This window comes from Sebastes fasciatus, chromosome 2 (genome assembly GCF_043250625.1).
Source record: "Sebastes fasciatus isolate fSebFas1 chromosome 2, fSebFas1.pri, whole genome shotgun sequence".
NCBI classification, from domain to species: domain Eukaryota; kingdom Metazoa; phylum Chordata; class Actinopteri; order Perciformes; family Sebastidae; genus Sebastes; species Sebastes fasciatus.
This window is the reverse complement of record NC_133796.1, coordinates 14517774-14541473: the sequence shown is the minus strand read 5'-3', so window position 1 is coordinate 14541473 and position 23700 is coordinate 14517774. Positions and strand designations below refer to the sequence as shown.

The window sequence follows — 23700 nt, the reverse complement described above, 5'->3', positions numbered from 1 at the left end:
ATTAAAAAGTCAATGTAACCGAGCAGTGCTGTTAAGACACTTGAGTGCTCTTTGCTCGGCCTCCAAGTCAGCGTTTAGTCTGTGCATTTAGAAAGACGACAGTTTCTGTGAAGCCACTGACTCCATTTACTACTGATGCATTTAGTGTGTGTGTGTGTGTGTGTGTCTCTATGTGAGCTACCGTACGAGCCAGAAATACACCTTTTCTTTTTTAATGACTGTCCAGATGTCTCTCTTGGTTTGTGAAAAAAGAAATAACCCAAACAAGAACACTTTCAACCTTTCAGTCTGAAGGGAGTGTGTGAAACCAACTGCAAACAGTGCGTCTTCCCACTGAAACAGTGTCTTTATAATGAGACTCGTCACCTGGAGAGTCCCTCAAACAAGGATTTACAAATAATTATCATGGCCGGCAAAACATACTGTAGCTTCCAGACAAATTGTAATCCTCACAAAAATTTGAACACAAAGCCTTGAAGCAAATGTGTTTCTAGCATGGTGACTTATTTGAAGTTGTTTTCTGCAAATTATTCACTCACTATTCAAAAATGTAGGGCTGTCCTCGACCAAAGAAATTCTTAGTCGGCTAACACTTGTCGACTAATCTATTAGTTGATTTAATCGACAGATCTGTAAAACTAAGTTTCTCGACAAAAAATCAAACAAAAGCACCACTTTGAATCTTGTGTTTACCAGAGATGTGCTCATAAGTTTCTTGGAAATAAGTCATTCAGCATGAAAAAAAGCATAAAAAATGACTAATCAACTAAAGGAGTCTTAGTCGACTAAGACCAAAGCGACCAATTAGTCGACTAATCGACTAATGCCTTGTTCACACTACATAACTTTAGCCCTGATTTTCAACTCCCCGACAGTTTTCGGAGCTCCCCGACAAAAGCCCAGGATCGGAGGCAAATCGGCGTTGGCTCGCCGCTCACACATCGGCACTCCAGCATCATGTGTGAACTGCTCAAAGACGCTTGCCGATGCCCCATAGACACATTCCAGATATCCAGCATGATAAATATCTGGACCTGTCGGGGAGTCCAGACACAAGCTACAGCCACTGAGAGTGCGAGACACGGGTTGAGGGGAAGCCTCCAAGCCCCCATACTTACTGTATGTGTTGCATTTGCAACACGGTGCAAAGTTGTTGTTGCGCCTAGAGGAATAAATAGCAAAAGAGTCTGGAAACTACACATGCCAACAACATCATCAATATGTCTCTCTATTTTTCGTGAGTTTTCGTGACAAAACATAGTTTGGAGACCCCATCGGGGATTCCTCCCGGAGAAAGATCTTGTAGTGCGTGACCCCCTGTCACCCGTCAGTGATGTAGCGTGAAAATCACAACGACTTAAAGACTCCCGATTACAAGACAGCAAGTTGTGTAGTGTGAACAGTACAGAGATCTGATGACTTTGAAAGTCATATAGTGTGAAATTGGCTTACGAGGGGGCAACCGTACAAAAAATAATAATGAGACCTACATGTTCTCATTTCTTGACATTTGAGAAATACTTAACTTTGAATTAAAATAAATGTAACAAGACTGCAAGGCAACATGTTATTTGGAAGTTATTTCTGCTGCAAACTTCCCATTCCTCCTGAGGATATCAGCTGACTGGCAGTCGTAAGCCATGCAGTGAAAGCACTCAGCTCGGCAGCACAATGTAATAAGTCTGAAAACTTTTTACAAAACCAAATTAAGGCTTAATGATTATTATGATGGATTATACCACACAGACAATTTCCAAGTCCGTGGAAGCGTTTTTTTAATATTCTACAAGATAGATGGAAACAAAACATTCTCAGATAGCTCCAGTTTGCCAACAGTGTGAGAGAAGGAACCACCTGGACGGCAGGTAGAAAAACCTGCAGAAACCGGCAGAGAAAAAACACCAATATTATCCGTTTCCCATCTCATTTCCCTCTCCACTACTACACCATTTTATTTAACCTTCAGCACCTGACAAGAAACCCTTAAACCCTTCTCTCGACATATTGCTTAAGCCCACCAGCTGTCAGTACTGATTTAGCTCGTCCATAACATCATTCATACTGGTAGGTGTGAGGTATTTAAACCATACTATACAATCATCTGCCTGTCTGTTCAAGCCATATGTGCACATGGAGAGGGAAAGAGGAGAGGGACTGTATTCCTGACTGGGGGGGAAATCCAAATAAGCTTCAATTAACATGAGACAAGTATAATCTGTTTAATCAGCTTGAACAGCTGCAGTGGCTGGGTGAAAATGACTAATTCTGGTCCTCCTGCTTGTTTTAGCGATAACGCATAGCTGTATGCTTATTAAACCTGCTACGTTCATGACGGCTGTGGAAAACGGTGGTTTTGAGAAAACAAAACAATTTGGCACAGAAGATATAGTGTTGAACCAAAACCAACTGTCAACTCGCCACCCGTCACAAGACGGGAGGAAGTAACGTGAAGGTGAAATCAAGACGACCACAAAAATTTTAGTGACTGAGACGTGATCTGAGGAGGAAACAGTGGTGCACACACAGTGTGTATTTTCACAGGGCTATGCTCTCTCCTCTGTACATGAGCTACGCAGACACTGAAACATTCCTCGGCGGGATCACACTCATCATACGGTATGTCCTTAACCTCACTGACACTGAACATCTCAGGTTACTCCGAATGAATCCGGTGTGTATGAATTCCTGAGAGGCCTGACATGACAGTGTGTGCTCCAAGGCACAGCCCGCATGCATTCTGCCTGCCTGTCTCCACATTTGTTTTGTGCTGATGAGTGTGCAACCATCTCCATGCTTTAGCCACAACCTCAAAAGGTAAAAAAAAGGTGCAAGGCGTGTGCTGTTATATTCAGTAGGGCTATAAGAAAGTATCGAAAATACTGAAGATCGCAATATTATGTTTTGTGATACTGTATTGATACTTAAAAACACTGTGTCGATATTTAATTAACAGTTTGCATGCAAAGATTAACTCAGTCAATATCTCATTGGCAAAGAGAACTCAGTGTATTTGCCCTCTCAAAGTAGTGCTATGATGTTAAATGTTACAGGGACTGTAATAAATGCAAATGAAGAACCCACTGTTCTGATTGCATAAACAAGTCAACTTTTCTTTACTCAGATTTTATGCATATGGTGGTGTGTTCTTATTATAGATTCCAAGGAATTAGATTTTAAAAAATGCAATATTTCTCAATATATTGAATCGTAACCCCGGTATCATGATACGTATTGTATCGCCAGATTATGCCAATACACAGCCCTAATATTCAGAGAACTGTGCCAAGAGAGGCTCAAATTAGAGCCAGCTATCCATGAACCCATCACTAGTAATTCATTGCTGCAAAACTAACATTCACGAAAATGATCTGTCAAGTTGAATGAGATTAGATTCAAGTTAAATTAGAGGCACTGTGAGTAAGGCTAGATCACATCGCTAGTTGGGAATAAGATGCAGATAGAGATGAGCACACATTTCACCCAGTAGAGCAGAGTTTGCCTGCACTTTAAATACAGCAAGTTAACAGTCATAAAGTAAGCAAAAAGATCACAATTTTCAGTATTAAGGCTCTGATATTGAGCTGTGTGTGTGTGTGTGTGTGTGTGTGTGTGTGTGTGTGTGTGTGTGTGTGTGTGTGTGTGCGTGTGTCAACACAGGACAGAGCCGGTTCCCTCCACAGCACTCCCTGTAGTGCAGGTTCTAGTTATTAGACAGGGGTGGATGTCGCAACTTGTGTGGACAGCCGTTGTGTGCGGCTGTGATAACAAGTTCAGCCGGTTGTGACGATTCATTCCTTCCAGGAGTAGGTCAAGTGCTTCATACACAGACCTTGTGTAATTTTAAGGGAAGAATGTTTAGCCTATGAGAAAGAACTGAGAGAATGTTTTTAGAAAACTAGACTCAAAGGTTCATCAATGAATAGCAAAATACATGTTATCAAGAGCTCGTTATCCTTAGAACATTTTAAAAGGAAATTATCATCACATTTAATTAATGATGTCTTATTATCTTTTGATATGATTAGATATATATTTCTTTTCTTCTGTACTGTTTTTTATATCATTGTCTTTATTGGATTGTTTTCCACTGTTTGGTTAGGGTTTTTCTGCACATTTTGTATACTTCTTGTTAACTTTTGTTGTATTTTTTAAATGATGTTAGGTTAGATCTTTCTTCCTTTTTTTGTTAATTTTGTTTTTCTCCTGGGGTTGAGGGGAGGCCTGTGGCTTCTTGACCTCTCCTGACACTTTTCTTGTTTGTTTTTTTTCATTGACTGGATTTTGTGCAGTTTCATATATGTGCAAATAATAAATAAATAAAATGTGATATATATATGCTACAATATTTAGAAAAAAAACTTTTGATCAGGGCAGCCAGTTAAAATAGTATAATAATAATATTATCTATATTGTGTATAATATTGTGCAGCATAAATAAATAAAATAAAAAAATAAAACTGCTTTTTGTTTCTTTAGGGCAGTAAATTAGAGAAACTCAGAAGCCTATATAGGCAAGTTAAGAGTAGAGTTGTTGCCCTATACTTGACTAATGTTGGGACTAAACTTCACCCACCTTCTCCTTGTTGTTGTCGTGGTCTGACGGAGGTGAAGTGGGAGACTTAACGCTCCCCACAGCGACAGCCTGGCTGACGGTGCCACCGCCGCCCGGAGCCGGGCTGCTCTTCTCGATAGTTTCCACCTTGATAAGTCGGTGTTTTGGCGACACATACTTGATATCCGGCGACCCCACCACCACAGTACTGTTCAAGCAGCTCTGTGCGAATGAAATGTTTCCACCTGGAGTGTACGGGTCCTCGAAGTCCAGCTCCTTCTGGAGTTTGTAAGCAGCGAGGATGTCCGGTTGAGCCGGGCTTGGAAAGGTGGCCCCGGAGCTCGGTTGTTGCTGCAGGTAGCCACCACCGGCGGGCACACCGGTGTGACAGTGTCTGTAGTCCGGTTTCGGAGGCGCCGGAGGGGGTGCTTTGGTAGTTTTGAATCCTAGGTGCTCCTTGAACCACTTGGCCATGCTGCCAGTGCATCGCTCTCATAAGTCAGTGAATGTTAGTTTTCCCTGCCAGCGGAGTCTGTTCCAGTCAAAAGTGAGGATCCTCCAGCCGACCGGTGTCGGAGCGCGTCGCCAGTCGTGCGTCTCTGGAGAGGAGAGGAGCGCAGCGCGGCCACAGACACTTTCTGGATCTGCCGCAACTCTCTCTGTCTCTCTGTCACTCAGCAGCGCTCTGCTCGGCTGCCCTCCACGTCAGGTTTCCAGACTACGCAACATGGGAGCGCTTGAGCAAGAGCAACACACGCCCCCCTCCACAACCTGCCCTCCCTATATACCTGAGAACATTCACTGCCACCTACCGGACTACCGAAACCCCGCTGACTGATGACTAACTGAGGGGAGCAGTGAAGCCAGTCACTGCTGGCTGCATGGACAGTTTTATAAAAAAAAAAAAACACACAAGCACTGAGCCCCTATATCTGATGAGAGTCAGGTCCCCGGATGAGGACTTTTGGTGTTAAATGCAGAATTATGTAATACATGATATATATCTAGAGGTGAGGTGATGCCAGTGGTGGATATTTTTTTTTCTTTTGCTCTAGCATCCTGTCTTATTACAGGTTTCTTAACCCATTGCTGGCCCCATAACTTCACTCCACAAAACGAAAGAAAAATGTGTAAATATATTTTCCCATTTCTCTCCAGAGTTAAAGCAGCAGTAGGTAGAATTGATGACTAACTGAGGATAGCAGTGATGCCAGTCACTGCTGGCTGCATGGACAGTTTTATAAATTAAAAAAAAACACACACACAAGCACTGAGCCCCTATATCTGATGAGAGTCAGGTCTCAGGAAGTGTTAAATGTAGAATTATGTAATATTTTATATATATCTATATCTAGAAGTGAGGTGATGCCAGTGGTGGAAATTTTATTATTTTTTTTGCTCTAGCCTCCTGTCATTTTGCAAGTTTCTTGCTGGCCCCATAACTCCACTCCACAAAACGAAAAAAAAAAGTGTAAATATAGGTTCCCATTTCTCTCCAGAGTTAAAGCAGCAGTAGGTAGAATTTGAGCAAATATGATTAAAACATTTTTATTTTTATAAAACAGTCACTGTATCCTGACAGTAGTGCATGAAACAGGTTATCTGAAAAAAAATGATGTGCCTCTGTGTCCTCCGGTGCTCCTAATGTCATCTGCAAGATTTCATAGTCCGGAGGAAAATAACCAATCAGAGTCGAGCTGGAGCCTTGCCGTCTCTGAGCAGCTGTCAATCACTCGTGAACTCGGATCAAACGGTCAAACTAGGCAGCGCTGATCAAATATGAATCAATATTCTGTTACTGTAATGCCTATTTCTCGCCTCAAATGTTTTCAGAATCATCTTGTAGTGTACTGCTTAGCTGTAAAATGAGAAAGTTTGTGACCCGGCAGCCATGTTGAGATCAGTTGAGGAAATACCAAGCACCGCCCACCAGCTGGAGCAAAGATTTTAAAAGCTTGAAAACAGAGCCATGAGGAGGTGCAGAAGTATAGTTTTCTCTCAGAGCACTTGAATTACAATATACTGAAAGGTTATTATGGAATTTTTGCCCAATGATGACAAAAATAAATTTTGCCTACTGCAGCTTTAACTACAATATTTTTACAGAAATGTAATAAAACTGTAAAAGCCCTTCAGGTCAACCATTTTTTTTCCACCAATAGGACTCAAGGGTAAAGTGTCCTGTGCTCATTCTCAGTGCTCTCATGTCCAGATGGCCACTGCAGACTGTTTTAATTGCAAATTACATTGCAAATGACCAGTGGAGAGGGATGCTGGAGCCTATATTAACTCTGGGCACTGTTCTAAGTTCATTAGCTACACCAATCCATGAGTAGTGGAGGTGAATTGTTCAAAGCAACAATACAAGTAAACAGTTTTCTCCCAGGTGTCTTTCAATCACTTTGACGCAGAGGGTCATAGGTTCACATGCTTACCACTAATTGCCTCAGCAATCAAAGAACAGATGAAAAAAGATTCCCATTTTCCTTCCCAGAGACATACTCCAGCAACAGTCTGCATTACCAGGAGTCATGGCTCAGTGCAGTGGGTTTTTATGAAGCAATATTTCTTTTTAATAACACCACACACACACACACACACACACACACTCAGCCTTGAGCAAGTCACAGTGTACCGATCAGAGTTTAACCCTGGCAGGCCCTCGGGAGAGACAACTCCATGCTCCAGAGATCAAAACAAAATCTATTATTTCTGTCCTGAAATCCTGCCATCGCTGCACTTTGGGCACGCTGAGAGAAATTTGACCAGTGCAATTTCCCTGCACTTTATAGGAATAATTTCACCCCACAGCCAGGACATTAATCTGTTTAACTAGTGCATTATACATAAAAGCTTTAAAAAACAAGCAAAATTGGTTCAGATGGTCTTTAGTTTATTGCAGCATCGGTCGTGTTTGTTGCGAGCTCTGGGGATAAACAATTTCTCAGAACAAAAAGAGAGAGGCTTGTTCCAGCTCACACATTACATGGTATATTTTAGTAACATACATGTAGGTGTAGCCTCAGTGCTGTATTTACACGTATACGCAACGCAGTATGTGATATAAATATTGCCGATGCTCGAGAGTAATAGCCTGTCTAATGTTGTGGGTATTACAGGATCTGTGGCGGGCAGGAGCAGGTGTGTCATTTAGGTTGCCGAGTTTGACTCACATCACAGATCATTTATTGCTTTGCTACAATTGCATCCACCAATTTCCTCCGGCTGCCATCGCTGACACCCTTTAAAATGCAAATCCTGTAATCCAGCACCTTACAGGATACAAATAGTCTCTTAAGTAGCAGGCAGATTGCTTGCCAGGGGGAATGTATGTAGAAATGTATAGGATTCTGCTTAAGTTATACTTAAATAATGTGAGTGTATTGCACTAGGGCTGTGTACTGGAAAGAATAGGGCGGTATGATACGTATCATGATACAGGGGTAACAATATGATATATTGCGATACTGTAAGCAAGGCGATACATTGCGTTTTGTTTTTTTAAATATATCATCATCGTCATAATATAAAGACACACCAGCATCTGAGTAAAAAAAATAGTCATTATGTGAAATGGCTACTATGGGGACTAACATCATCACACATGAATACAATTGGACTCATTGGATCCACAAGAGTCTCAGCTTTACAGACATACCCAATTTATGCAATTCTAAGACCGTTTAGGGACCCCAGTATGCAGAAATATTACTGCATGTTTTTTTGCCCAAAACTGCATTGAATTAGCATTCATTCATTTCATTCGAAAATGGCCATGCCATGGTTTTCCTTGCCAAAATTTAGCATAAATTGTAGCTTTATTTAGCCTCCTTCGCGACATGGAAGTATGACATGTACCAATGGATTCTTTGGGTTTTCTACTTCCATATGATGCTAGTATATTCCCTCTAGCAGAAAACAGAATAACGTCCGTGTCCGCCAGCGGGCTGTCGGATTTTGAAGAGATTAATTAAAATTCGATACAATATTTTGGAGAATCTATACAGTATCACAAAACATAATATCGCGATACTCATGTGTATCGATATTTTCTTAAATACCTAATTAGCACATATTGTCAGTACCTGTCAAGATAAAAGACACTGAAAAACATTTAGTAATGAATTGATACTTGATACAGGACACGCAGTGTTTCATGAATACCCAAAGTTGTAGATGTCCACTTTTCCATTCCGGTATTTATTGTAGAAAGTCATAATTTATTGCAACAGTCCCTTGACACTATATGAACTCGACTGGCTAGTCTGTAAGAATTGCTGCATGGCTTAATAAACTATCAACTAAAAGGCTGCAGATTCTGGACAAACTTTCTTTCCATATGTTTGAAAAAAGCATGATGTTTTCAGACAAGATGACAGTTCTGGTTTGCTATCAGCGAATGTTAATGTCTTCAGCAGTTGCTGCACAGCTCAAACATTTGACATGGTGTGCGAGACATGTGACAAGTTTATTTTCCTCTTTAAGTCTGTTGGCTCCGGGGTTTCTCAGGCGCTGCTGGGAATGATTTCACAGCGGAACCAGGTAGTGCCGCGAGGGTTAAGACATCAGAGAAACAATTTATCAGAATATATCAACCCTATATTTTTTATTTAGGGCAACATTAGTGATATTAATGTCTCCTATCCAGAATATGACCTACATTCCTCAGTTCAGTCCACTTCTAAAGATCTATTGTTGACCCTTTATTTGTGATACATGTTATATTACTACTGTATTTGCCCCACCACAATGTGGACAGTTATTGCATGCTCTAAGCGCACACAGTCTATATGCACAGCGATATATGCACCCCACTTAGTGCAGAATGCTTTTAAATGTCAAAATACTTCAGCAAAACAGTATGCATGTGCTACATTGCTACTGTGCTGGGCTAGGGTGGAAGTCCCAACTGTAAATTTAACAGCTTTCTTTGCAACATTAAAGTTTTTCTTCTTGTGTTTAAAAACAGACTTATGGACCCTCACACTTCTGATTGCTTAGGCTAGAACTGTGTCAAAGGAAGCAACTGAGAAGAAATTACTGTATGTGAAAAAATGATGAGCAAACAACTGAAGCATTTTGTACAAATGGGTATTTTTATGTTAATTTCCTGGAGGTATTCAATAAGCCCTAGTTTATAACGCAATGATTTACTGTCAAGAAAACAGTTTAAAATGGGACTTAAGGGATTAATCTGGTTGCAAAGTGTCTCAAATGACACAAGTTTTTATGTAAACACACTGCAGAGCATCCTGGATCTCTCAAAGTATATGACACTTTTGTCATGCTACATTTTGCTCTAGCATGTGAGGCTGACATAAAATAAATTGAGCAAATAATGAAAAGGAGAAAAAAAGACATTTAACAGTTTTCGGTAGCTTCAAGTAATCTCAATTTCTTTACTTTACTTTATCTGAAATGCTCTCCTTCCCTCTCTCCTTTCCCTCATGCCCACATCACTCCCTTGGGCACCCACACATACACATATATATCCTCACCATGAGTTGTTTGAACGTATCATATTTATAGTGTGATTCAAATTCAAGTCTTGTAAGTCATCCAAATGTGGTTTCAAACTGTGTTCTTTCTTTCACATAAATTATTTATCCAAACATTTATACGTTGTCTGGTAAACATATAGTACATCCACACTCCAGTGGTCTCCATAGAAACATGCTTAAGTGATTTAAGCAGCTGCTGGACATCGGAAGTCAAAGCTACGAAAGATGTGTGCTTTGCATCAGATGCTCTTTCCCCCCTGTCACTCAAGTAGGTGTTTTTTTTTTTATTTGGCTCTCCAGACTGGAACATCTGTGAAGGTCTAACCGTCTCCTGTCTATCAACAACTGTATCACCGAAGTCCTTAAGCAAGGAAATCAATATCTAATTGCTCAAGTTGACGGCAGAAGACTGGTTGCATTGTGAAGCTCCCAATGTGAATGTATACTGTTGGGAATAGCCTGAACATAAGGTGAGAGCAGGGCTGCTAAACAGGAAGCACACTTAACAAAACTTCCTCAATTAATAAAAACTGAATGAAGAATAATTTTCCATCCATTTGTCTCATGTTGCCTCTAATCAGTATTGAAATCGACAGGACGATGTAGAAAAGAAAAAACATACCAAATTCCCTTTAAGCACCCAGTTATTTTACTTGTTATGGTGCATATTGATCATTACAAAGATCAAGTCTGTTGGTACCAAGTTAGATACGCTCCAGGTAAAAGAAACACCAAGGCCACTAACCTAATGTGAGCTTTTATCATCAAGCATACACATATCCAGTCTAATGTCTGATGACTTAAAAACCCTCATTAACCTGTCTTCCACACCTCCACCTTGTGATTTAAGTGGATATTTAAAAAAATTAATGGATTTTTAAGCATTTACTTTAATTAGCTAGTCACTCTATTCCATTAAAGGTGTGTGCATGACAAGTCAGACACAAAGCGTACACATGCGTCACACAAGCAAGCAAAATTGGATGTAAAACACAACACATACACAGTAGATGTTAGAGCATTTTGTAATATTTTTCCTCCCCTAACTAAGTCATGTTACACTGCGGGGCTCCATCCCCTTGTGTGTGCATCAATCCTCCTCATTTCTTCAGTCTGACTGCTCAGCTTTGTTTGCTTTCCCATACCTGTCAATCAAAGCGCAGGCTGCAGGATCGTAACAGCTAGCTCCCTTAGCTTCACATCCAGCAACTGTGTGGCTGCCTGTCACCTTTGGTTGTTCCAGAAAGTCCCGCCACTGCAGAGATGAAATGAAGTATTAATGGGCGCCTCGGCTGTGAAGGAGGACAAGGACAGATTACTAATCTGATTTATGTGTGTGGTCTCCCCATCTGCCCGGATGCAGGTGCGCATAGATATGAGCTGAACGTACATTCGCTGTTTTATTACAGACTTTGATGGCGACAGTGGAAACAGGTGCAGTATATTGCGGCGTAGTGAAGCTTGACCTCTGTCTAGTGGAGCTCTGGATGTGTGTTCTCCCTTAAGTGGTAGTTTTACATGGCCAGGAATTCATTAAAACAACACTACTTGTAACTTGCTGATGGCCAGTGGCGATCAATCCTATTGACACTAGTATTCGTACTCAGAAGAAGACTTCATATCGATAGTAGTGATACTTTAAGTATTGACCCACCCACCCCTAGAGCAGAGATACAGCTGTGGTGGACCCCAGCAGAAGAGGAAACAGTTTGTACTTTTGGTGAGATGGCTTGCACACTAATTTGGGTGTGGAAAGAGAAAGTTCATTAAAGGAACAGTGTATAACATTCCTCCGACACGCTTGTGAAACTGCAGTAATGTGAGACGCAGAGTGCAAAACCGTGGTACCGCCAGCTGCCGTCTGACTTCTGTTGCTCCTCATGCCTAGTTCACACTACATGACTTCAGCCCCGAATTTCCGCTCCCCGACAAAAGCCCCAGATCAGAAGCAAATCGTCATTGGCTCACCGCATGCACATCAGCGCTCGAGCGTCATGTGTGAGCTGCTCAAATACGCTCGCAGATGCCTCGCAGACACATTCAAGATATCTAGCACGCTAAATATCTGGACCTGTCGGGGACTCCGGTCAAGAGCTACAGCCAATGAGAGTGCGGGACACGGGTTGAGGGGAAACCTCAGGTCGCCTGTAACAACCGGAACTTACTGTATGTGTTGCATTTGCAACACGGAGCAAAGGTGTTGTTGCACCTAGAGGAATATAAAGCTAAAAAGAGTGTGGAAACCAGTGGAAACAGGCATACTCCGCCCTTCTTGTCCTATCAAGCATTAGTGAATGTAGCTCCAGTTTATATTCAAATTCTGCAGAGGTTGTAGTGATTAATAATATTCCAGTGCTTGTGTGAGCCTGATAATGTCCTCTCCATATGAAATCAGCAACCGTGGGAGATGTTTCTGCTGCTGGTTTGCATACTCAGTATGACTGGAGCCGCTGCAACCCGAAATCACTTGGATAGTTACTTTTTGATTTATACGTCAGGCCTATAGCATAGATCCAGGCTGAGATGGCCTACTTTTTAATGGAATTATTCAAGGCATTTCTCTGGTTCTACTAAAAGATCATTCCTCACACTGTTGCACAAATCATGAAATGCTGTTATTGCAGGGTAAACAGAGTATCTGCAGACCGGCTCAGTGAGGGGAATAGATGTAATCTCAGGTGTTTGATGTTGGCCGAGTGTGACCCTTCCTCAGCGACAACTTCTCTCCCTTTCGGGAGTCCCAGGTCTTGGCCGTCCTCTGATTCCATCGCGTCTCCCTGGACTGTCCCTCTTCTATGCTTTTTGCAGATCTAACAGCATGTAACAGTGAAACTTGCGGCCGTTGTCAATTATTTAGGGGATGCATCTCTGAATCCTACTAAATATTTTCTGCTGGTCTTAGTTTAATGATTCTTCTGTCACTCTCCAGAGAGAGTCTAAAATTTGTTGGCAGGAGATGCACTCCAGTCGACATGTTACCTTTTGAACCCGGCTAAGTATGTCACCCAGTTTCATGGAATCCACACTGTCAAACCGTGCAAAAATAAGGATTTACTGCCTATTAACTGGGATCCGAGTGTGCTGCTAGAATGCTTAAGATGCTGCAAACCCTTGCCGAAATTGAAGCAGAATATCTGGCATATATCATGAGTGATTTATGGCCTTGACATAGAACATGAAAGGATAGGGCACAAATGAAATGCTGATGTGCAATTTCTAAAGATGACCAACATAAATCAGTAGCAATTTGCACAAAATAAATTTGCGAAATATCAGAAACAACCGTGCAGCTGAAGCAAGCGAGGGACTCTTCAACTTTTGCTTTCTGTGCTAATTGAGGTTGTATTCTTGAAGTTGACTCTTTGTGGGTTTCAAGGACAGTTGTTTAGTAGCCTACGGTAGTTATTAGGGATGTGAGTGTATCCTGTGTGACTGTGATGGATCAGAGCAGCATGGCTCACAAGCCTCTTCCCTCTGTGTGACACAAGTCAATGGCCTCTGACGAAAGAAAATTTACTGATAGTACTCGTCTCTCCTCACTGTTCCGTTATAATGCACTGCTGGTATGCAACGCCATATTTATAAATCATAGCAGAAGCCTGCTAATAGAGTGCGGTCAATGGATTTGGATAATGCTATTGTGAGGTGAAAACCTTGCCAGTCCAATTTTTTTTTTAATGTAAATTGTCATTATAGCGTGATTAAAGGCAGGGTTGGTGAAGATTTTAGGAAATGTTTTGTTATATTAGTTGAAATTATCTTTACAACCCCAAAACAATCAATAAATCAAATGCTCCAACAATAAAAAAGAAAAAAAATCTGGTATCTGTGGCAGTTTCAGGACTGTACTAAACCCATCCACTCTTTCATTCGGCCCAAATGTAATGATTGGAGGGTCTACCTGAATGCCTGCTTGTCTACAAACTACCTGTCTACCTGTGTGCACTCTGCCCGTGCACTCATTGAGTGTCACCGTCTCCAAGTCTTCTCCACAAGCTGCTAGCTTGACAGCTGTGAGTATTAACAACAGCTTGCTGTTCATGTTCATTATGATATGGTTACCTTCATAATGATAATTTTGGGGGAGTGGCATGAAGGCCTGAAGGGACAGAATGTCAGTTTTGCCGACTTGGCGACTTTTATCGCTAGATTTAGTGACTATTGGAGCTAGTTGGCAGCTAATTCTGCCAGCTACTTTCATTGAAAACGAGTTGGCAACACTCGGTTCGGTATTTGGGCTGGATCGTCTTTAAAAATCTAGTTGCTAGTTTCTCAAGATTACCCAACCTGCCTTTAAGTCCTTTCAAAATGCATCATACACTGTAGTGTCAAAACTCCATGCCTTACACAGTTTATTTTTTATTTTATTTTTAAAAAGTGTAATATTTCTAAAATGCTAAATCTTCACCCAGTGGTGATAATCATCTACATATCTTGTTTTTTTCCCCTCATCCTCCCTCCGGTTCTCGCATCAACAAAATGATTATTATGTCGGTCATGCTTCACCTTGAATACGATTTCATTATTCCAGAGCACAATCACCAAAGTGAGAATTGCCAACTGTTAAACTCATATTGATTGCCTTGCTGGAGGGTACAGTGATTGGATACCCCCCCCCCCCCCCCCCCCCCATCGCACCCATCCTCATTTTCTTTTTCATTTTAATTTTAATTTCTAATGTATTTCTCAGTCTCCAACTGTGCAGGTAAACTGTGGCTGGTGTACAATAAGGTGAATTTGCCAATCTTAAAAGCTGGTCTCATAGCAACCTATTAGTGCCAGTCTTGTGGCTGATGGTGAAACAGGCTCCCAGGCTCGGGGCATATATATACTGCAGAGGGGGAAATTAGCTTAATGGCGGAGCTGCAGAGAACTGTAAAGAGCCGTAGAGAGTCTCTGGGGTGTTTCCCGTTGAAATACTCTGTGCTGCAATTTTGGGGGGCTGCAAAAGATGAGAAATGTTACCCGGCGGCTTATTGCGTTACTGCTATTGTCATGATAATGCTTCAGCAAAGACTGGCTGTGAATGTGTCACAACCAAACCAACAGGCTGATTGGGGTCTGCCATGTCAGAGTCAAAATGGATGATGAGTGTGTCCTCAATTCTGTCTTGACTGACATCTTTTCACCCTAATGGCTACCTATTTCGTTTCTCTCCCTATGTGGTAAGTGCAGAGCTGTAAACAGAGTATTCAACAGCGAAGGCGATACGTGCCCCTCCTCTGCTCTCCACACACATCCCACATGGATGCAGACTGCCTGGAAGCAACTGAAGACAAAGAACATTGATGGGCCTGCTTGACAATTAATTGTAAAACCGATGTTTGGATTGCTGTGTTTCAGGGTGTGTGGTTAGGAGCGAAACCAGGAGATAGTTTTATAATGAAAACAAGCTGGATTTGGCACCAAGGTTGCAGCTGACCATAGTTCTCTATAGCTAGATATCTTTCACTTTCCAATTATATTTGAAAAGTATTTTTTTTTGTCACCGAACACACCTCTTGAATTATAAAGTTCAGTAAATTGGAATAGTATGATGGTAATGAATTAGTCGCTGCTTTGATACAAGTTAACTTCATATGTGCTATGTGAAAAATAGTGTGGCCTGAGTGATTGCATTAATTATATATTGATCTCTGGCTTGTGTTTTAATGTTGTTGTTGGCTTGCTCCCCTGAATCTTTAGTATATCAATAACTTGTTTGTCTTGTAATTGTATATTGATTCACCATATCCAATGTGGCTGTTACTGTAACTTTTTGGGGGGGTAAATTCCCTGTAAGACAGAACAAATCTCCACAGCCTGATACAATCTTTATTTTTTCGATTTAGAGGTGCACGAAAAACATTTATTCGCCATCCAGGTGCATAATAACTATCATTAGCATACCTCTGGAATTTGTCGAGCACCGGGAAACAGTTTATCGTTTACTCTACACGCGAAAACAATACCTGAGTTTGTGCATCTGTTGAAAGAGTCTGCTGTGAGATTTCACATGCCACTAAACATGAACATCCAGCATTCTTGAGTACCTCTCTAACACCTTCCCAGACAAATTAGACACAGCTCAGTAGCACTCAATGGGCTTCACTCCTGGGAAATTATCATAAGACAATGGGCTTCCCATCTCTCGTTTTATGTTCTGAGGGGGGGGAAATGGATAGAGTGAGAAAAAATAAAGAGTTTTGAGACTTCCCTTTAAAAAAACAGGAGAGACTGGCAGTATTCGACAATCACAGAGCTGTGAATGATAAGTAATTTCCTCGCGGCGTTGTCAATGCACAAGAGCGATCACTGAGACTCCATAGAAGTGGTGTTTTCAGAGGGGATGATTACATCCTGAAGATGATAGATGTGTGCTAGGTAATGTGGGAGACAGGAGGATGTCCAGGCTGCTCAATGGCTGATGACTCGCCACTGGCAGCCATAACCGCAGCCTCATTACACACATAGCACGAGCTAAACTCTTTATCCTGTGGCATGAACAGTAGACAGGTGATCTCAATGGTTTTGCTCAATTAAGCAGCGGGATTCACGCCCCTGTCCTTTTAGGTGGGAGTCTGTTAAAGCCTTCTAAAACTATAAATGAGGATATCATGAAAAAGAAGTGGCTAGAATCTATTGCGAGGGCTGCAGATAACCTGAGGTGCACACGTTGAGAAGATGAATTTCCGCCTCGAGAAATGTCAAAATGATGTAACGATATTCAACACATCCAAGAGTGAGCCTCGTCTTACTGTGGGGGATATTTTCCTGCAGCTCATCCTCGGTGTGGGCTTACAAAGGTCTTGTTTGCATATGATTTTGGAACGGAGCAGGCAGGCAGCGTCGAACCCTGTTATCCAGATGCACTGACCTGTTTCAAGCTGTTGACCCAAACAATCCAGAGCGCATTTCCTCTGCTGCTACGGTTCAGTGAGAGGATGAAGAAGACAGTTTGAGCACGGAGTCAGATGAAGCCTGTAAAAACAAAAAAGTAAAAATGTTACTGTTGAACAGAGAGGAAAGTAATTTACATACAATATATTGGATAAAGTGTGTGCTTATTAGTTGACTTTTAAATTAGCCAATCAGAAAACTAACTTTTTATTCTAATCACGACAACAACAATAATAGATTCTCAAATGTGATGATTTACTGCCTTTCCCTTGATTTTGTAGATATTTATCTGTATGGGTATGGATAGAACAAGCCGTTTGAGGAAACTGTGATGGACATTTCTAAGTATATTTTGACATTTAAGATAAGGATGCAAAGATGTGACTTTTCAGTACCAATACCTGTTCTTTAGGTATTGGCCGATACCGAGTACCAATCCAATACCGGTGTATAACATCAGGTGTGACTTAACAGGAATTACAATTCAAGTGTAAACCTTTCTAATGCAGCAACAAATTGATCAAAACTTAAACAGGAACTCAGTATATAATGTATATAGTATGTAAACATAGAACTAAATTGAATAGATTGGCCACGATACCCAATCCAGCTATCTGAAACAGTATCGGCCCGATATCCAAACCGGTATCTGTATCAGTGCATCCCTAATTTAAGACAAGAGTCTACAGCTATGCAAGTGGCTCTGTGAGGCATGCTAATATGCTCACAGTGACAATGCTAACTTGCTGATGTTATAGCTGATATACTGTTCACCATGTTCACCATCTTGGTATAGTGTGCTAAGGCTTGCTAATTAGCAAAATACACAAAGTACAGCTGAGGCTGATGGGAATGTCATTGGTTCTGCAGGTATTTTGTAATTTTTACCTGATGGTGACAATACATAAAAAGTTGGGGGATCACCAAAGTTACAATTCATCCTAAGGGGGGCATGAATGTCTGTACAACATAATGGCAATTCATCCTGTAGTTGTTGAGATGTCAGTCTGGACCAAAACGTTGGACGGACTGAACGACTGATTGTCTTCCACGGAGCCATGCCGCTTGCATGAAGAGGAGTTGAAATACAAATCTGCGCTATTTGCAGTCATACTGGGCATCCAGACCTCTCAGTGTGCTTAAATCCTTACTGGAAGGGTCCTGGGTTTGTTTCTCTCACGGGGGTCTTATTCTAAAATGTAGACTCTGAGATACTCTTATCCGTTTGGAAAAAATGTATATGTATGACATCCAGTATGTACACTCATCTCCCCAGTGACCACCTCTCCACTGATTAAATCAGTGAGTCTGTTAACCTGATGGCAAAGCACACACCAGACAAACATATATTTCCCATTGAAAGACCCAGATGTGTTTTCTCTGGGAAACAGCCACCTTGGCATTAACCAGCCGTAGTTTATTAGATGTATCTTTATGTGCTGTGAAAGCTGGGAGAGCTCCAGGTAGTTGTCTCTGACTATTGTCTCGGAGCAGCTGTAATTCTAGGCCTGTTAGGTGGATAGCAGCTGCCTGAAAAACTCACATTTTCCACTCTGAGCAATGTGGGAGGAGAGTACAATCTCTGACAGGTGTAGTGATCATGAGCAGAACATTACCAGTGATGATGCTCTTTTACATTAAATTCCATCCTTGCAGTAAAATGTTAGATTTTTTTAACTCCTTGACACCTGATGTTGCCCATAAATCCCCCGCATTGTTCGTCTCACACACCGTACAATGCATGCATCTACTTTGTTTCATGGCTTCATTGAACATACAGTACATACTGTGTGAAGAATTCAAGCCCAGACACATTTCTGCGGAATTCAGCATGACCATGACGTATGTGCTATCTTTGGAAACCTTGACTAGAATTTAAAATGAGTTTCTGCAGATTTTAACAAAGCTTAGCCATGCAACACGGCTTTGAGCGATGGACTGGAAAGGTGAAGCAATACACAGTTCAAACGGTCAAAATGATATTGATGCAAAAATGAAACACCTGTGCTCTCAGGAGTGTTTGTGCTTTTATAGTTAAATAAGTACTTAGAAATGCTGAAAAGCAAAATCCCATTTTGAGCACCTGAAGGATAGATGTACAGAACAGACTTGGAGTATATCATTTGCACCACTCCTCTCCTCAGTTTACAGTGTTCAGATAATGACATTTGAAAAGTTGTTTTCTGTGCAGGAATGGCTTAAATCCCCTATTCAGGCGGTTCTCATACACCGTTTGTAGCTATACCTGCAAAAAGTAATGCACTGTAATTGGTGTTGTGACCCAGAAAGTATATAGAGCTACAAACGCTGTGTAGGGAGCAGGTCGGGGTGGATAGGTGGGTCAAAAAACATCGGATTTTCGCCCAGAAGACCGCTGTTTGAACCCTGTGTGAAACCAGAAGTCATCGTTGATTTATTTTTCATGTAACTTCCGTACTCAAGTAACACCACGTCTGTAGTTATTTTAAGCCAAACCACGATCTTTTCGTAAACCCAACTAAGTAATTTTGTTGCCCAAACCTAACCAAGTTGCTTCCTGTGCAGATGGAAGTTTATTTTGAAAAGACTGTATGCATGTAACGAGTGGAAATAGACACGTGTTGCTGGACATTCGAATAAACGCACAAAAAATGAGGAATAACTTTTCGTAAGATATCATACGAACCATTGAATGCGGATACGTTGCCCTATTGCACAACTGGGCCCAACTGTCCACATCCAGCATGTGGACATCATGGCTACACACCACTCTCAGATTAGGGCTTTAATCAGATTCAGTTGGACGGTAATAGGCTGATGGTAAAACAATTGAGTTAGTGACCAGAAGTTCACCAAACCAAGACTGACTGGTAAAGTGAATGAGTAATGCTTACTGAAAATGTCAAAGTCAAAGCAACAGTCTCGCAGTTTAGTGTGAGGACTTTTTTTAATGGAAAAACCATCAAGATGTCTTGCAAATATTAAAGCATTGGAAAAAAAATTAAAACTACCCCAGACATTATAACCTTTTACAGTTGCTGTAATATAACTTACAGTGATATATAAGAGACGACATTATCCCAACACTGAAGAACCCTCTGGGATGAAATTAGGAAATCATTTAACACCAACAGTGCAAAGTGCGCAAAAAAGGGGACTTATTTTGTGCAGACTAGCTTTAGCATGACAGGTATTGAGTCCTAAATGGAGCGGTGCACACCTTTTTCTGTTTCCTTCAGGATACAATGCCTGTGACAGCTTCTCCCCTGAGAGAACAGTCTGTATCTTCACCATGAGATACTTCTGGGAACAACAAAGAGACAGATAGTGGGAGAGAGAGAGAAAACTAGGCTTTCTGTACTAAAAATATCCATATGCACCAAGGTAATCCACTGTGCCACGAGGTCATGACCTTTGTGCTTTCTTTCATGGCTTGAACAAAAACTGTGGCAAAAGTGAACGTACAGTATATAACAGCTTCTTAAGATGGACATATTTTACTGTAGAGGGAAATGTGTCATGGGAACGGCTCATTTCTTCTTTTGTTCTTTGATAGTTAAGCTGTAAATCAGTGACACATTTTCCCCAAAGAGATGACGTGCCACTACTGCAATTAGAGCTGCAGACAGACACGTGACCAGACAATAACCTATAGTACAGGACTGGAGCAATTCAACGGCCAACGCATACGTTACATGAAACAGCCTATTCTTCCCATGCAGAGCTCCATTTTTTTTATCGTTCCCTCGGATGGATGCAAGCCATGTCCCATCTGAGTGAGCATAATTAACACCCAGCGATAAAACCGAGCCCCGGGGGAGCTGTCCACTCACAATATATTTAATTGAAGTAAATGATATAAAAGGATAAATTGTGAGTTATATTGAGCTGCCTTGACCGAAGGGTTCAACCATAAAGTATTATACAAGGCACAGTCATTTTCTTTGGAGCGTTCATTAAATAAAATGGTTTCTGGGCACCGAAAACCAGGCGAGGGTTCGGACGGTGGTGCTCACTCATCCCATCCTATACTCTGGCTCCTTTGCTAACAATAATGTGTGTGGATATAGACTCATATGTCTGAGTGTGTGTGTTTTTGTACAGTATTTTTTCATGCTAATAAGCCACTTCTGACGGTTTTTACACACCTTTCTGCCCTGGTCTGTTTTAGACCTCTGACAAAGCATCACAGAGGTCAGGGCTTCTCCAGACAGGCTGCTGACTTCATCAGCATGCATATGCAGTACGCACACAAAAGCATGCTAATTCGAGTGAACAATTTCCACCCAAAAAAAGAAGAAACTGAAGTTGATTGACGTATAAAAAACCCACATTCACCAAACAAAGGCATGCACGCCCCCACACACTCTAACACTTCATGTGCCTTTAGTGATTCTTCAACACTTAGACCATATTTAAACCAAAGATATCCAATCACAATGCAAGGAAGAGGTTTACAGGATCACATTTACATTACCACTTACAAACATGTTCCTTCTCCAGGTAATACATCCAGACAGAGATTGCATTTTAATACCAGGTAAATTTCTTTTTTTTATCAGCAGTCACAGCGAGAAAACAAAACAGTGTGAGAACATGTCCCAATTGCGTTCCCTTCTTCAGATCTCTGTGAGTGTTTGCTTCTGTTGCACAACTTGTTTCAACTCCTCAACACAAACCTGTTTAACATCAGTTGAATTAATCGATACAGAGAAACATTTGGGATGTTGGGCTACATTGCTGAATTAATGTTTTCATCTTTATAGCATAGAATGCAGCCACATGATGATACAAGGAGTTAGTCCAGGACACGGTCCTCCCTAAAGTCTGCAGTAGACAGTGGTTATGGTGGTTGGTTGGACTTCCTCAGTTAAATTCCTCAGGATAATCTGAAGGTACTGTGCTGCACATTACTCGGTCTGAGAGAGAATTCAACCTTTTAAAATATTTTAAGATAAGCACTCACCAACTGACTCGTTCATAGAACAGAATGTAGACAGGAAATGTAATGGCTAATATAGTAACATGAAATTTGTGAATGAGAGGAGCAATGTGACTGATGAATGAAGACTGACAGCAGGTAGAGATTCAATAGTAGAGGAGCAAAAGAGGAAATGTGAAAGAAAAAAAAATCATTCACAAAAGCTCTATTAAAAGAATATTATCTGACTCATTTGAATTCAAAATGGGATTTCATTATAACGTTGAATTAACACCGTTATCAAGAGTGACATACAAAGACTGAGCAGGTAAAGGGCCAATGGCGTGTTAAAGGCCACTTTGACACGTGACTCCAATCTTTCACCAATGACCTTTTCCTGACAGTAAAGCCTGTCGACGTTTGGAGCTTCCCCTTCTGCTTAGAAAAGAGCTACAGTACAGTAGTCTTCAACATTATCTACTCCTGCATTTCAATGGCATCCTCACTTCAGGGCATAACAGCAGGTTTATTTTAATACAGCCATGTTACTGGGAAATACTTGCTTGCAATTAATAACAATTAGCATAACTTCTGTAATGGCTTCAAATTGCCAAGAATTTCCAATTTTAGAAACCCAGCAGAGATTCCAACACGCTTTCCACACCAAACTGTAAAAGGAACAGGGCTGTTTTATTTACCGTGTTTGAACTGTTGCTTGTGGCAGGTTGGCTCCAACAGTCCAGTCCGGCGACATTAGTGATGATGATACAATAAGATTTACAGGTAACAAAAGAAACTTGAAACTAATAAAGCGGGAGAAAAACGTTGTGCTGGCTTCTTCCTGTGATAACTAATGAGACACCTGCGACGAGTCGAGGCTTCAAAATAAGACCTCAAGGCTTCAAAATAAGACCACTTATAGTAAAAAAGAAAAATCTATTTCTCATCTAACCATGTACATAAACTGAGGCATAAACCCAAAAATATTTGGGCTCAGTTATCAAATGTTAATACAAAGAAAGTGGCTCCTACAACTTCTGACACAATAAATGAATTAATGAAGTATAAAACACATTTATCAGTTGACTTGTTGTTGATTGACTAATTGATTAATATTATCACATCCATCAATCCTATACAGTTACAGACATCAGCTTTCATCATTTTACCAGTTCCTCCGCAGCTAATAACTTCTCCATGATCAGAAGAGTTGATTCTGTCTATACATATGTGTGTGTTTGCATCAGTGTGCATGTGTTGCATACACGCGTCAGCGCATGAGATCATGAGTTGGTATGATGAAAAGTGCACACTCAGGCAAAGCCATTATGTTTACTAATGGTAAAATGATGTCAGAGAGGCTTTTTGAGCCACTTAGCTCTGCAGATCAATAGTGTAGCTTTGGGATTATTTACACCGTCCACATCTCAATTTAGGGTTAAGTCTTGTTCATCGCTCACAGATAAACGTATGTTTCTGTCGCTGGCAGCTGAACGGAGCAGTTGTTTGGGTCAAACTATCATTTTGATGAACCTGATTAGGTAAAGTGGGTGTCTATTAGAGTATTGATTTCTGAGTCCTTCTGGTTGAGATCATCAGCTAAGTGGGGTGACACATAGAACTGAACATAGACCTGAATCTGCAGGGAATTTACGATTGAGGTGAATAAAGAAGTGCACGTTCACATTTAGAGCACGGGTCTGTTAGATCTAGCTGAGGTCAATAAGGATTATTTACACTGATCACATTTCCTTTAAAGAATCCAAAGGACACAGTAAACTCACATATGCATGCTTGCATTATTAAAAGACACCGGAATCCAGGTTGGCAGAGGGAAAACTTGGCTGAATGCAGGTCATATGAGTGCA

General features: G+C 41.1%; 1 protein-coding gene and 1 long non-coding RNA gene across 6 annotated transcripts in view; both read right to left on the bottom strand.

Annotated features, from left to right (window-relative positions):
* The window catches only part of shf (Src homology 2 domain containing F), a 108898-nt gene extending 103525 nt beyond the window's left edge, over nucleotides 1–5373 (bottom strand). For 2 of the 5 annotated variants that reach the window (XM_074611142.1, XM_074611160.1), the window contains exon 1: nucleotides 4574–5373. In XM_074611142.1, the coding sequence (XP_074467243.1) occupies nucleotides 4574–5026 (453 nt within the window). In that variant the 5' untranslated portion in view covers nucleotides 5027–5373. The remainder of the gene's footprint in view (nucleotides 1–4573) is intronic. The other 3 variants (XM_074611168.1, XM_074611179.1, XM_074611152.1) reach the window with 2 other exon arrangements.
* The window catches only part of LOC141753017 (uncharacterized), a 602052-nt gene that overhangs the window by 440852 nt on the left and 137500 nt on the right, over nucleotides 1–23700 (bottom strand). The window lies entirely within an intron of this gene.